The sequence below is a fragment of the Phaethon lepturus genome, unplaced genomic scaffold (assembly GCF_000687285.1).
Source record: "Phaethon lepturus isolate BGI_N335 unplaced genomic scaffold, ASM68728v1 scaffold1699, whole genome shotgun sequence".
NCBI lineage: Eukaryota > Metazoa > Chordata > Aves > Phaethontiformes > Phaethontidae > Phaethon > Phaethon lepturus.
Genome location: NW_010561002.1, coordinates 7,030 through 23,086, shown reverse-complemented (window position 1 = coordinate 23,086; position 16,057 = coordinate 7,030). Strand labels below are relative to the sequence as shown.

The following is a 16,057-nucleotide window of genomic DNA, read 5'->3' as shown; positions in this document are numbered from 1 at the left end:
AGAGTTACCATGATTCCCTTTTTAAGAGGAGATTTTGAACCACCAGTTACCCTGACAGGTAGAGGCATACATATACATGATAAAATTTGTCTTGAGAAGTTTTGGTTGGGTGTTTTGGGGGTTTTTTGGGGGTGTTGGTTTGTTTTGGATTTTTTTTTTTTAATAATTTTGTTCATACTTGCATCTTCTAGTTGAAAGAGGGGAAAGAAACACATTACAAGAACATAATTTGAAACCAAATACTTGCTTCCTAAGGAGGCACTTGGAGTTGTCACATTTTCAGAGTGCTTGTAATCGGTAGACATACTTAAGAATTGTTGCTTCAGCCAGGCTCCTCTATCTTCTTCAAATGCCTTTCTCTAGGAAAAGAAATGACAGTTTACACTTATGATCACAGGAACAACCTTAGAATAGCATCAATTTAATGTGGACTATCTAAGAAAGCCCATGTAATTAACAAGAGCCAGGAGTTTAACACAGAATTAGTCATGTAAGCAAGATTTTGAAACCAACAAGGATTAGCTGAGGAGGTATTTATTTACAAGTCAAACTCCACAGTTTGTTTCACAGAGGTCTGACTAATCCTTTCATTTTACTGTTCTCCACTCCAGTGGCACAATCTCCTATTGCTGCCTCCTATGCTCCCCTTCCACCTTTAGGGTAGCACTACCTCTTGGGAGCTGCCCAGGAATGAGGGCTGCCTCCAGTAAGGATTACTGGTTAAACCTCAACCCTGAGTCTTCTCCTAAACAGATAAAAATGACATTGAAAATAGCACTGATGACTTCTGTCCAAAACTAGGGCAAAAAGAAAGGGGTTGTTTCAATTTCCAATCACTCTGAACACAGAAAAAGAAAATAATGGCTAAAAGACAACCTCCAGGAGATCCAATGGCTCTGGAATCAAGCAACAAGCTATTTCATCTCCAAAAACCATCAGTGAAACAGGACATCCCCATTATATGAAATTATTTCTACTATGTCAGTAGAAAACAGAGCAAGCTGAACTCCAATGCAAACTCTCAGACACCTACAAAGCTTACAGTATTGCTTCTCTTTTCATAGGTGAGCATTTTAACAAGTAGAAGCATGAGTAGTTACACTTATGCTGCAATATAGTCCTAAACATTTCTGGACAAACAATTATCATTTATTATCACACAAGAATTTTAAAGCTGAATTCAAGGTCCAACATTAAATTCATGAACTCATTAAAATGCAAATAAAATAAAATTAAAAAGTTGAATAACACATATCTATATGCAGTGGTCTGAGTCAGTATTTGTCACTATGTGAACTACTGCTGTGCCAGTATCTCAAGCAAAATCTAAAGTATTTTATGTTCTTTACAATAAGTTTTACAGCATAAGTATAAAAAAGCTGTCTTGAGTCAGACAAGTTGTCCATCTAGCTCAGTATTCTATCTCCAACAATGGTCACAAGAGATGCTACTTATAAGATCACATGAACCTGTCCACTTTCTGTGGTGCATTCCCTCAGAGGTTCCCAGCCTCAGAAATCATTTGATTAGAGATGTTGGAAGGCATCCCCTTGTCCTCCCCCTTTTAGTATCCAACTCTGAATGTGTTGTTCATGAGCTTCGGCAACTGCTTTTTGAACCTGCTGGTATTGATTGCCTTCACAATCTCCCATAGCAGCAAAATCCAGAAGTCAATGGCCTGAGATCTAAAAGTGTACCTTATTTAGATATGTTTTAGACTTAATTTCAAGTAGTTCTGAGTTCCCTCTAGTCCTAATCTTGAGATATTTGGTGAACAACAGTACTGCTTTCATCTGACCAACTGAATCCAGTTTTATAAATTTTAAATCACATCCCACTCCAGCTTTCTCCTCTGCATGTCAAAGCAAGCAGTTCTATAAGCAATAAATCTGAAGTCCATTTCTTTTTTCCTTCAATGGCTTTTTTCCTGTCATATCTGCACCATCATAGTTTCATCACCACATCATGGCCTCCTTTCCCTGCTAAATTTGTAAGCCCCTTCATGTTCTTGGCCCTAACTATTGGCTAGACCAAAGGACACACATGCTAGAGCACATTTAGAGACACACCTACCCTGACTGCCTTCCAGTGAGTGTGCTTACTGGCTACAAGAACAGAACAGATTATGACCCTAACAAAGGGAAAGGCAGCAATTACTTGGCATTTCTGCAATAGTCACTGGTTTTCACAAAAGTTTAGGAATCAGGTACCTTTCAGAATTCAACTCTGCAGCCAAATCTCACTGAAAATTTCATAGGCCTTGCCTTCACAGTAAACCAAACTTATGCAGCATCTAATAAAGCATTTAGTGAATAAGTGGAATGATTTTTGGAAGTACTTAGATATTTCAAAAGCTGAAACAAAAATGTGTCATTCCAGCAGCAACTGTATTTTCCAATACAGTCAAAAAACTTGGTTTTTTGAAATGCCAACAGAATGATCTCCTACAATGGCCAAAGATATGTTTTACACAGTATGGGAATGATCTTTCTCTATAGGTGTTCGCGAGCAGTTATTGTTGAATGGCTCCGCTTTAGTGTGTATAACAGTAAAACTACTTAACAATTGTAACTCATCTTCCACAGGAGTTCCCTTTTCTAATACCTTTCTACTTTTCTAATACCTCAAGTCCTAATCTAATAGCAGCCTCTGTAAAACTTCTTCGTTCCTTCTCAAAATTCTTTTTTTGTTCTCTAAATAGCCTCCATTCTTCCTGAAGACGCTCTCTTTCTTCCAACAAATAGCAGTCCTGTAGCAACAGAGTTGTGTCGTCGTCACATGGAGACATAAGCTGCTGCTGCAGATATAAAGCAACAAAAGAAATGTTAATTTGAGTGTGACTGTTAAGAGGAACATTATTTCCACAGGTCGAATTTTATCAGAAGAATGGTTGAAGTTTAATATGGAAACAAACAATGTAGTAAGTATCAAGTTGGTCACTGTTGGGGGCAGAGATTCAGATGGCAAGCAAAATGTCCCTGTTCAGGCAGCTTGACCTCATCAGCCTTCTTCACCTTTGTTTATCCCCCAGAATTATTCCTACCAGGATTACAAACTCATTAAATTACTAACCAACCCACTAGCACATCTATACTTGGACCAACCATTAAGATACTTTATTTAAAAAGCATTATCAAAGAATGGAGAAAGGCTCAGAGGTGAGAAAAGTGGCACATAAAAAAAAAAAACAAGAAAGCTTAGATTCAGTTGAGAAAAATAAGACAAATTAAAGCCTACTACCTGTAAGAGCTGTTGCTGAGTTTTGATCATTTCTTTACATTGCTGAATCTCTAACTCTAGCTTTTCAGTTTCCAGCTCATGGTCTTCTCTTGAAATGACATCTTTTTCATTCAAAGCTCCTAAGTGTACACGTGACACTAAGGGGGGAAAAAAGCTACTTAAAAAACAGACAAACAAAATCTCTCACATCAGGGATTCATAGCAATAGCAAAAGGTTTTAGACCGTATTTGTTTTATCCTGAAAGACAGATACCCAGTCTATTCAAAAGCATTTCTATCTCAGACAAGAGATGCAGATTTGGTGCTACACATGTAATTATGCACACAATCCAGTTCAGAAAAAAAGGCAATGAAGACATAGCTGCTTCACATTCCCCAAGGTAAACCAAGTGTCTGCGCTGCAATAAGTGTCACACAAAACTCCCACTTGTTTCAGCAGTTATTTAAAAGAAAAATCAAGTCAACGGGCTTATTTCACTGACATGCTGTTAGCCTGTTCTTCCGAGCCCATTTTTGAAGGGCTTGTGTGTTCATAAAAATATGACAGTAACTATATTTATCACAGATATAAAAAGAAAGCCTTTTCCTTCAAGTCCTGTGAAGGAGAAACAGAGCTAACAAACATTGTGTGCATATTTTTATCCCAGTAAAGGGAATGAATTAGAGAAGAATAAAGTGTATTTTGTATAATTACATACTGCTTTACTTAATTTCACACATAGCTATCACAGTGGTTGAAATGAGCCAGCTTTTGATCCCCTGATGCCAGTGTTTGAACATTAACTGAATCCTAAAGGACTAGACTATGGTCATCTCTATAAATAAAAAACCCATCAAAAAGGTGACTCCAAGTAAACAGCAAATACTTGAAACCTTTTTCCTGGTGCTTACAACTATTTTTTCAGTTCGTTACATCAAATCAAGTATTACTCAGAACAAGTGTTCTTATAATTCTTTCTATGGTATAAACATATTCTCATAGACCATCTGCTCTTTTATTTGCAATTGCATGCGTGACCTTCTCAGTCTTATTCTTGACTGCAAACATCCCTATGGTAGCAGCAGCATTTGCTTGCATGGGAAAATAATACTAGGAAAGAATTTTATATATTTTTAGCCATCTTTTAATGCTTTTTAACAGCTGGAAATGAGGAGAGTCCGGCACCACACCATCAACCAGTTCACTTTAGAATGCCACAAGAAGCCTCAGAGGAATGGATGTGGCAAGTCTAGACTCCTGAGAAGGGTTTACATATTTTGCATCCAATTACTTCAGATTGTTATATCTGCATTACTTGAACATCTCAAAGGTGGGGAAAGGCAACAAACATTATTACAGGGCATGTACTTTCAAGAGAAAAATAATTATTTCTTCAGAAAGTTGCTGTTTACTGTGTCAAACTAGAATCATGTCCTTTCTCATGGCTAACAGGCTTGGCATGCAATTCCTTCCCTAACTAGCTACAATTAAAAAAACTCACAGAAAAATGCCAATCACAAGCCCCTTCAGAAAGTCTACCAAGTCACAATTTCTTCCATTTTTGCTTCCTTTTAGCTTCGACAGTCAGTAAAGTAATTCCTAAGAGCATGATACCAAATAGAATTATCGGTAGCATTTTCTATGTACATGTAATACACTTAAACGTCACCTTGGTTATCCAGCTTTTCAACATGATTTTTCAACATTCTCCATTGTTTTCTAATGCTGTTGGTAAGCTGCTCTCGCACAGTTTCACAAGATAGTTCCCACATATTCTCTTTATTTAACTCTCCGATATCTTCCTCCAGGTCTGACAGCACCTGTAGAAGCAAAAACAAGAAGCTGCAAACTACTCCACCACTCCAAAGATGTGTATTTGTTTATTTAAATATGCATATGGATTTAATTTACTGAAGAGAAGGAAAACCTTATATGCAGGAAAGATTTTTCCATCAAGGGAAATTTGACTGTCAGGGAGTTAAGTTCCCTGACAACGTAACGCTGAAGAGACCGAAGTGACCCAGAGGTCCCCAGAACACCACCCCGGAGCCTATTGGCTAGCAAGACTCAATCACTCTCACACATCACCAAGCTAGGCAAGTTCTGACTGATGAGTTCTGCTGTCAAACTTAAGCGGTAGCTGCCCATAAACTCACTATAGAGCATGAACAGGATTTCAGACAAAGATTTTCTCCTGTTGAGAATTAAGTCTGCCTTATTTTCCTCCATGATGAAAAAAAGCCCATACCACACTGAAGGTAGAGTGGAATTAACACACCTCTCCCACTTCCAGTTTACACTACTGTTCAAACATCAAACCTGAATGCTACCTCTAACAGCTAAAACATAAAAGTCTAAATGGGCAAGAGAAGACGACTAGCTGTAGCTGTTTGAATACCTGGCATGAATACTCCACTCTCCTCAAGCATCTAAACCATTCTATGCAATCCCCTTTATCTACAAGTAGGTAAGAAAAACAGCATAGGAAGTACAAATACAAGAAGTTCAAAGGCATCAAATTCATTTACATATGCAGTAAGCACTTTCTTTCAAACCTGCATCACAGCGGATCTTAAGGAGTAAAACAGCTGTATTAAAAAAGCGGTTTTTGGGTTTGGTGGTTTCTTGTTTTGGTTTTTTTTGGTTGGCCGGTTTAAGAGTTTTGTGTCACTTCATAAAGAAACATCTTATTCCTTTACTTATATTTATATATGTTAACACAATGAAAGCCCAGTCTGGAGTAGGCCTCTGGATAGTACTGTGACAATATGACAGTCTGGCTGGTTTCACGGCTGTTATTTGCGATGGAAAGCAAAATGATATATGACATGACTACATCATTACCTGACACACGCCAAGGTGTATGTTTCCTTCCAAGAATCAATATGAATTAGCATTTCTACTTAGAAATGCAATGTTTGGGGTTTTTTTTTATTCTGAAAGGGATTCAATAAGAGTTCATATTTCATACCAAAAATGTTGATAGCTACAAACAAGCATGAACTATCAGATGTTATGTTAACTAGAAATTTATTTTCAGACATTCACAAAGCAAACCAGTACTTCTAAACAAAAAACTAATCAATGTAAAACACACATTGTGGGATAGACTAAGTCTTAAATACATAATTTATTTCCACAAAACCATATTTGATATTCATTTGACAGATGTAAAAAAACTAAAGCAGTGTTCCTGTGATGACAAAAACCATCTCCGGTTCTAGAGTGGCATGGAATTAGATAAGGCATGAAATAGATTAAATGGAAAGAACTCCCAAAATAAAAACAACATTAAAAAACCCCACGCAACAAACCAAAAACGCCACACTGCCCTACTGTCATGCTGAAATAACTCCACTTGAGACTTGCATCTAGTAAGCACTTTTATTATTCTACTACTAGAAATTACTGTTGTCTACTAAGTAGTTTTCTGCTTAATTTGGTTAATTAGTACTATTACAAAGAGAACTAATCAGAAGTTTCAGTGCAGGCTTTTAATACTTTCTTAGTAGACGATTAACACTACAACAGTTAACAAATACTTGTCTAATCACCCAAGAACAGTGAATTTCAGAGCACTAAGTCCCAGTTTTTCCTCAAGTTTGTTTCAACACACAACTCCATAAAGAGCCCATTCCCACAGCTGGATTTTCACCAGGGTACTCAAGTTTGTGCCGAACACTCCTGGCCTCGCTGGAATCCTAAGAGCGGAAGGACCACTTACAGAACTGGTACCTGATTATGCTTTATACTATAAATTATATCCAACACCCACTACTGAAGATCAACTTCTTGCTGCTGAGCTATAGTAACAATCAGGTCTACTGATTACCTTAGAAGTTCATCACATAAGAAAAGGTTAACACACCGCACATTACTGACTACTTCACTAAATACACATGGGAGTCATTCTGTGAGGTATAGAAGGCAAGTCAGCCAATGAAGTTAAAAAGAGTTTGTTCACATCTTACAAAGAAGTGGCCAGAGAGAGTCTAGCACTCTTCTACACAGCACATTCTGGGGCTGGACAAATGCACCTGCGATGGCTCAGAAATAAAGGAAGTCATGCAGCAACTTGAGCACGACAGGGGACCTTCTGAAATGGCAAGTACTAGATTCCACAGAAACAGCACGCTCTGGAAGGCTCCATCTACACATTGACGTACCAGCATATACTATTTACTATAATAAGAAATACTTCGTTCCGTCAAGTATCCATGTTCTCTTAATATCCTATTACTAGTACACCATCAATCTTGAATGATTCCTAGAATCTAGCCTTTTTGCATGTCTTCAGTATTTCAACTATTTCTTATGCCCAGGGATACTCTTTCTCTGGTTTCCAAGAGAAAGCTCAGTTAACCTTCTAGATTATTCCCTACTTCACTTTCAAAACAGAACTGCAACTTCTAGCAAGGAATCAGCAAAAGGAATAAACGAACTCTGATAAGCAATGAATGCGCAGTCTGCTGTTACATAAAAATAAAGTATCCTATGTAAAAAAAGAAATACTTACAACCTGGAAACAAACAAAAAACCCACAAACTATTTTACTTGGAAACCAAACATTTTGCTTGAACATAACAGCAGCTCTGTAAAAGGAACTAACAGCTTCTCTTATAGGAACACACCCTAATTACATTTCCTCCACCCCCATGGATTCTATGGGAGGCCTAGTTTCTTTGCATAAGCACCTTGAAAGCTAGCATCAACATCTTAGGATGGAAGGCAGACAAAACTCAAAAGGCATCGTTATATAGAATTACATACAGGTACCTACTGCATTTAAAATTCAAAGTATACTTTCAAGCTTCCCATTGACTAACTGGGGAGGATACACTGGGTGTTGTTCACAGACAGTAGAACATTTAAACATGGATGATTTCAAGCATAGCACAGGATGTGAAATCTACTGCAAGTTACACAGGAAGCTTACTTTTTTTTTCTTAATGACCAAATTACTCCGAACTACCATACAGATTTAATTTTAACTGAAGAATACTTACTGGCCCATCTTCAGACCTTTCTTTAGGTTTCTGTTTCTGTGGTGGGAGAAGTGAAATAATCTCTCTTTTCATTTGCTGAAGAACTTTCTTCAGCTCAGCGTTTTCCACTAAAAGCTGATTTTGGCGTTGTTCATAATCACTTAGCAGAACTTTGTACATTTCTTCTTCATTTCTGGAAGAAGAAGTCTTACAGTAATAACATCACGGCTATAATATACACTTCAATTAATGTTGTTCTAAGACAACTACCTGGCTTCTGTCTTATCAGTCCTCCATGCACCTCTCTTCCCATCAGCTCTACCAACATAATTTAGAACTTCCATAGCTACAAATGAAAAGGATATTTCAAAAAGCGTGAAACAACATGCAAATGTTTAAGTATTCATATGACATTGCGTTTACATGTAGTTGCTGTCAAGAGACCACATTACCCAAATATCTCCCTCAATCTTCAGACCCATATGAAACCACACTGCCCTGCTTAAAGTAACAATAAAATAATCATGGAAAGAAGATAATTTTTGTGTTTGGACACTGACGGAGGGATGTATTCTCATTCTGTCTTATCTTTTTTATGTGTTTCTAAATGGCACCTTCATCCCTATTTCAGCTATATATCAATGGTGTATCAACTCTAACCTCTCTTCTGGCAACAATGCCAGTTTTATCTCCAGTTTAGGTCAAACAACTTCCTGATGTTTTACAAGGTGTTCCTCAAAACAAAGAAACTTCTCTGTCCACATTTGAAGAGGGGGGGGAAAACCACAAACAAAAGCCACCCTACAACAAAAACGCCAGAACACCACGTGACTACAGATTAGTGGTCCAAGTTCCATTCTAGATAGCTATCAAGCTAACAGTAACTAGATTTAAAACGTTATTTTTACCTGACATTTGAACTAGTATTAGACAGCTGGAAGAGTCAAGAAGTGCCACAAGTTCATTCTGCTGATCTCGGGATGAGGCCTCTAGAGATGACTGAGCTGATACCTAAAGACTTTCTGTAGCCAAAATGGGTGTTCCTGCTACAGTGTCCTAACCTGGTTTGGCTTACCAACAAGCACTTTAAGAAAAAGTAAATCAGCAGAAAACCAACTTGGCAACAACATGAATAGTTTTCTTCTGGTTTAGTGAACTAAACCAGCTTACTAAAATACAACATGGACTACAGCTGGCAAACAGCTGAGTGTTTTGGGGGTGGCAGGAAGGGTAATAGAAGAGCAGGACTTCCCTTCTGCTGGAGAAAAATTACATAAATACTCCAAGGCCAGACATATGAACCAAAAGGTGCAGATATTTTTATCCGTTACATAACACTGATACCTATTTTCAGCAGCACACTGCAAAAAAACTATACTTCTGCTGAACAGCACTGATGAATATCTTGAACACATTTTTGGGCAGTACAACGTGCAAGTATTCATATGATAAGAGTAGATTTCTTTTCTCCTCGTTTCACGTAGCACTAGATGCTATGTCTATCTTATGTTAGTTCCTCTCTAACATTTCCTTATCACTTCTTGTTAACACAAGTAGACTGTAGTATCTTAAGGGGAAAAAAGCTCATGCAAAGTTCCTTCCCAATTTTAACTGGTGGGCATAATACAAGACTTTGGATAGTGTCACAAACACTGTGATAGTAGCAGTAGCAAGAAAGTAGAAGAAACATAGCTCTAGTTTAGGAATTAATTCCAAGTAATACTCCCTAATAAAAAACTCATTCTGTAAAGATCTCCACCTTGGTTTGTGCTCAGTAAACAATCTTATGGAACACAATATAAATGTTTATTAGCCTAACACAGTTGGCTGACATGAAATATTACATCTTTTATGCAAGATTTTAACATGCAAATAAAAATCTTGAAGCGGAGAGCCACATTGACTTTGAAGATACCCAGAACCAAATTTAAACATTTTTAACACACAGAATATACTATTTTGCTGTAGTAAAACTCACAAAACCTCATGAAACTTCTTACCTATCTTTTTGTCCTTTTTGTTCATGACTAATTGATGTAAACGTTCCTTTAATTTGTTATACTCTCTCTCTTTCCTCTTCATATCATGATTGTACTGTGTAGCTCTACTTGAAATTATGTTCTGTAACTTCTGCACCTAAAAGCAACCCCACAAAAACTGTATTTCTTTAACTAAAGCATAAACACATAAATTTCTTCAGAAAACCAAAACAAATACATGAAGCAAAATGACACTTCTATTAAACCATATTTCTGGTGAAAGGAAGTAACAAAAGGCATCAGGACAACTCTCCCAACCCATGGATTCTGATCTCAGACTTATCTTGGGGAATTTAGGTTTTTTGCTGCAGAAACCAACACCATAAGCAATATATTATAATACTATAGCTCCTCTGAAGTACAACTGAACTCATGTTCTGGCAATTCACCTAGCCTTCTTTAACACCTTTACTGAACTGAACAAAGACATATTTTTGGTTTCAGTAATTAATATGCAGGATCTAGTTTAATTCTAAAGTATGCTTGTTAGGTTTACACTAAAAAATAAACTCTTCTTTCGGGCAGCAGGATGCTGGAAGACAGACTATTCCATTTGGTCGAAAAGAACATTAAAATATATCATAAAGCATATTCTTGGCCTGTACTATCAATACCTGGGTGGTGGTGTTTGGGTTTTTTTTTTTTAATCAATTTTAACCATACAAACATATACCACATTCAATATTTTAAGCTTGAACTTTAGGATGTTCACTATATACAGATAGTACGGGGATTCCTGACTGCATGAATACATTTATGAACACAGAGAACACTCACAGAAGCTTAGGAGCCATGTGAAGTACAGTGGGGGAGAAGGAGCACACTGGAAACAAATGCCAAACTAAGCAGTGTCTTGGATTTCAAAGTGTTTTCTGATCTTGGTTCTTCCAAGACTCTCAAGTTTAATGAGACTGCTTTTGGGATGGGTTCCCCCCCACCTCCCTTTTTTGTCTTCTGCTCTCCTCTACAATATAAAAACCAAAACAAAACCAGAACAAACAAAAGGTCCTATACACATACATTTGAGGATGTGACTGAATCCTGTTGCCCCCTCCTACTATTTGATATTTTTAAACATTCTAAGATAAAGCTATGCTCAAAAATATAGAAAGCCTTAGAAAATTGCACGTGTGCATTTCTGCAGTACTCTCTACTATTGTTATAACTTGGACCTATCCCTTATAGAACCTATTTATCCATAGGTAACATACCAATTTCACTTTCATGAAAGACAACATTTACCAACAAAAAAGCATTCGAAGTGAACAATTAGGAGACTCCTTGCAAACAATCATATTATTGAATATTTATGTAATGACTTGTGTTAAAGTACAAGACAACTCACTTCATCCTTTTCATTTTTAAGTAACTGGTGCAAATTTCTGTTCTTGCTTTGCAGTTGTCTGTCTCTTTCCTGAAGTCCAACTATTTCCCTTTTAGATAATTCCAACTGTTCCTAGAAAAAGTGTTGATGGTTCAGTATCAATAAGAATTAATAGCAAAGGATTATAAAAAAAACCAAAACAAACAAACTACCAAACTAACTTCAGTAGGTTAGCCTATATATTTCATCTCTGATGTGTTGGGGATGATCATACATTCTTAATGACAAGTTAGTTCTATTTTCTGAAGCAAGAAGTATGATTCTCCAGTACAAGAAACACTCTCGCTCACAAGAAACAAAAATTTTAGCTTGGTATTTAACAGATATTATCTTATACAGTTATTACTTTTTCATTAAGTCAGGATTCTGTAAGCATATCTATACTGTGATAGTGAGGCAGATACTAAGCAACCTGTATGAATTTGAGGCTACAGCATTACTGGAATGCTTCTGTTAAATAATCAAGGGAACAATTAACACAGACATGCAGACTGTGACCATAGCAAAGCAAACGCGGCATTGCACATATATAGAGTAAGGCTAGACAGATGATCTCATTATAACAGATTATGCAAAACTAACTTTTAGAAATTCTTCCACAAATGAGACTCAAACAAACCTGAAATTGCCAACTTAAATGACAGAGCCGAACACTACATACAAGTTCTTTGTCTTCATATATATAGTGAGCTACAAAGGTGTAGAGATATTTAAGCAACAAGAACTTCTAAGCAAACCACACTGGAATATTGGTAACACAATAGTGGAATTCAAGAGGATTCCTGCATGGTATCTGAAAGAACTTGTATGAGAAACCTTATAAGCTGACAGCTAAATTAAGTGCCTGGGATTGAAGTAATACAAGATTTTCCCCCTCTCACCTTGAAACCATTTGTCTAGGGAAAGTAACTGCAGTGTTCTGGAACTTAACATTATATAGCATTCGTATAAAAACGAGCTACACATTATTTTTAATGTCACATCAAAATGCGTCTACACAGATGACCAATCTCAGCAGGACTACTAAGATTTTGCGAATCTACAGTAGTACTTGTCAAGGAGACAGTGTTGTCCAGCCCTAGTGAAAAGCAAGCCTAAGAAGGCCCCAAATCAGCATTGAAATATTGTTTTCCTGACAGAATCAAGAGAAAGACAACATTAATGTGACAGTGCATACAAGTACCCATGAAGTAGCATAGGCTGTGATCTTCCAACATATCAGCTACTCCACAATGACTGGCCTTGTGCATGTATTTATCCTGTGATAGAACAAAGCTTAGTAACTTCAGTTTTGACAACAGCTTCTGAGCAACTCTTACAAAGACACCATGTAGTCAGCTGTCCAAGGAATCGAACAACAAGTAAAATACATGTAAAGTATTTACCAACAAGTAAAAAAAGCTACAGATATGGAGAAAGACTGAGAACAACCCTGTGATATACACTAGAAATGCCACCTACACTTTTACTGGTTACAATTATATTGGGAATTTATCTCTTAGAGCTGGGCATATCCTTTTAAGTGATACTGAATGATACAAACTGAAATGTTTAACATTTTTGCCCACAGCAGGCATTAGCACTTCCAATCTGAACAGTCTTCTCTCCTCCTTGATTAAAGATACCACAATTCTCAATAACCTTTCAGTTCTCCCATTAACTCATATTTTGTTAAGTTTAAGGAATTTTCCAACTGGAAAAAGACTTCAAAAACAACCCAAAAATGCATATAAAAAAACAGTTGCAGATTAGTACTGGGGAGAAAAACAACCAAAAAAAAAGCACTAACTGTTAAGAATGTACAGTATCTTTAAAACAAGTACTTCATAATATTGGTCGAATTATCTTGTTTTCTACCTTTAATTTAGCATAGCAGTTCTGTAAGTGATCCATATCGCTACCCAGTTTCAGATGCTGCATTTCTACTTCTTCCTGAGCTCGAAGGTTCTTGTGCTGCAGTACAAGCAATTCATTCATGCAATTTATGATGGATATTAAATTTAATTCTTTTCCTTTGGACTCCGCATAAATAGAAGGAAAGCCCAATGTTGTCAATTCCTAGTAAAAGACAAGGGGAGGGGAATAAATAACTGCATCAATCTTTCACAATTCTCCAAAAGAGAAACAATAGCAGGTAAAATCCTACATGAAGGGGGAAAAAAATAAAGTCTTATTCCCCATCAACTTTGTCTTCTGAGCATTGAGAAAGAAGCCTTCTTAATCCAGTGAATCTTTACTAGCACAACTAATTTAATGTCACCTTTACACAGTGTCCAATAAACAAGATCTGGCTTACCCTATTGAGATAGGATATACTCTCTTCAATATTCTCTTCTGTGCAGAAGGCACTGAAAAAGCCGTGCATGCTTTTGGATGAAGGCAGTGGCAAACGTAGCACTTGTGAGCTCATGCTTGGGGAAGATATCTTTCTTTCTGAGGTATATTGAAAAATATTTTTGCTATCTAAAGTTAAAAACATTAAGAAACCAGTCAGGGCTAGTAGTTTGGGACACATCACATACAGAAAAAAAAAAATCAAATCCCCAGCTATTCAAATTATTATTTACAGAAATTTACAAGTCTAAAGCTTAGAATTTCATCTAGAATGACATATTAAACAATTCACAATGGAAAAAAGCATGTAAAATTCCACTGAAGATTTAAAGACTCAATAACATCTTAAGATATTATCTGTCAAATTTTACTCCTCTGCCAAAAGAAAGACTGCCCAGCCTTTCTTCCCAGTTGGCTTGCCTCAACACAATTTTTATTTTTTTTCCCCAACAGGTGCAAAAGCTCCATATTTAGTCAAAATTTTTATAGAATGCATGATAACCTTATTTGTATTAACTGTATGCTGTAATTTACTCTTCCACTAGGAAGAAGCAGGCAAAAAATATTTACACCTTTAATAAATTTGTAATCAATTTATGAGGCAACAGAATTTAGAACAAGTAAATAAACCTCTGAAAACGCAAGATATCCTGAAAGTTGCAATTAAAAAAAAAGTGTGCCTGAAAAGTCTTAGAACCTTTTTATATACATATACGTGAAAGGACAGTATTTTACAGCAGCATTTCTGTAAAGACTCATTTCAAAACAAAGCACTGTATGTACTATGCATTATTTAACATTCTGCTTAACTAGTCAAGTATGTCATGCACAAAACTCCAATCTCTTTCTCTTCAGCAGCTACATCATCACTGGTAAAGTTAGAAAATCCAATAAATTCAAAATATTATCAGTTTACCTGATGACAGCACTGGCACAGTAATAGTCTTCCAATCTCCCATAGCAACAAAGACAGTGCAGTGAAGTATTTAGTACAATTGCTGGCAACGTGCATTACGTAGGCATCTCCTAAAATAGCAAGAGCATTTTAGATTAACAATAGCAGCTAATACAGCTAGAAGATTAAAGCAGGCATAGGAGAGTGACTATTGGACTTGAGCCACAAGAAATTCTTCTACTTCTTTACACAGCACTTGGAACACAGTAAACACAGCAAATACACTGTAAAAATGATGCATCTATCTATAGTTAGTTAGCCTTAAACTTAACTAAGTCTTGTAAACCATTAACTAAAGCTAAAATGCCATGCACACATGAAAGTAATAAAGACACACTGTAGATAACTCAGTTGTTTCTTTTGATATACAGCAGAGAAAACACAGCAAGCCAAATATTCAATATTTTCCTGTCATATAACCAGAATGCAATTTTAGGAAGATAAACACATGTGAAGTTTTTAACATAAATCTGTCTGAGTGGGATTAAAGAGAAGGATAATAAAGGCTCTAGAGAAGATATGTTGGCAGAGAGAGGGCAAAGAAATTTCTAATAAATGTTTAGCCATTTAGATTTAACTTAATCTACACATTTAGTTACCTGGCAAGTTGCTTGCTTCTTTGCAGAGTCTCTAAACTTGAAGAAAACAAACAGAAGAAGCCTTACCCCACTGGCACAGCCACTCAGTACAGCACTGGCCCTCTGGAAGCAGAAGGAAAGTCACATACTCGTAAGAATGAACAAACCAATTGTCCCCTCAACCTACATCCACCACCCAAAAAGGCGGCACATAATAGCATTAGTTACCACACTGCTGGAAACTTAAAATCCAGCTTGGATGCTTAAGACTTGGACAGCGCAACCCATCAGCTGTTACATGAACAATGATGCTTTGGGGAAACAAGCTTTCCACCTGACAGGAAAGGCGGCCCCCTTTTTTTCAGGTAACACTTTGGAACAAAACCTCAAGTCAGTTTTAGATGGACTCCGTAGACTTTTAAAGCACAGGGATGTTTTCCCCTAACCACCCCCCCACCCCACACCTCCCCCCAGCAATGTTCCAATAAACGCACTCTGGATAAGCAACTTCCAGATTTCTAACACCAAAACCTTGTATTTTTATCACTGTGGAAAAAGCTAT

At 36.8% G+C, this 16,057-nt stretch overlaps 1 protein-coding gene across 1 annotated transcript in view; it reads right to left on the bottom strand.

Annotated features, from left to right (window-relative positions):
• Positions 1–16,057, bottom strand: part of SSX2IP (synovial sarcoma, X breakpoint 2 interacting protein) — a 19,647-nt gene that overhangs the window by 2,869 nt on the left and 721 nt on the right. Inside the window, exons 2-12 of the mRNA XM_010293820.1 lie at positions 14,879–14,988; positions 13,925–14,091; positions 13,486–13,686; positions 11,590–11,700; positions 10,206–10,341; positions 8,476–8,551; positions 8,227–8,398; positions 4,890–5,040; positions 3,241–3,377; positions 2,624–2,797; positions 248–359 (exon numbers count right to left, since the gene is read on the bottom strand). Coding sequence (XP_010292122.1) covers positions 248–359; positions 2,624–2,797; positions 3,241–3,377; positions 4,890–5,040; positions 8,227–8,398; positions 8,476–8,551; positions 10,206–10,341; positions 11,590–11,700; positions 13,486–13,686; positions 13,925–14,091; positions 14,879–14,921 — 1,480 coding nt within the window. The 5' untranslated portion in view covers positions 14,922–14,988. The remainder of the gene's footprint in view (positions 1–247; positions 360–2,623; positions 2,798–3,240; positions 3,378–4,889; positions 5,041–8,226; positions 8,399–8,475; positions 8,552–10,205; positions 10,342–11,589; positions 11,701–13,485; positions 13,687–13,924; positions 14,092–14,878; positions 14,989–16,057) is intronic.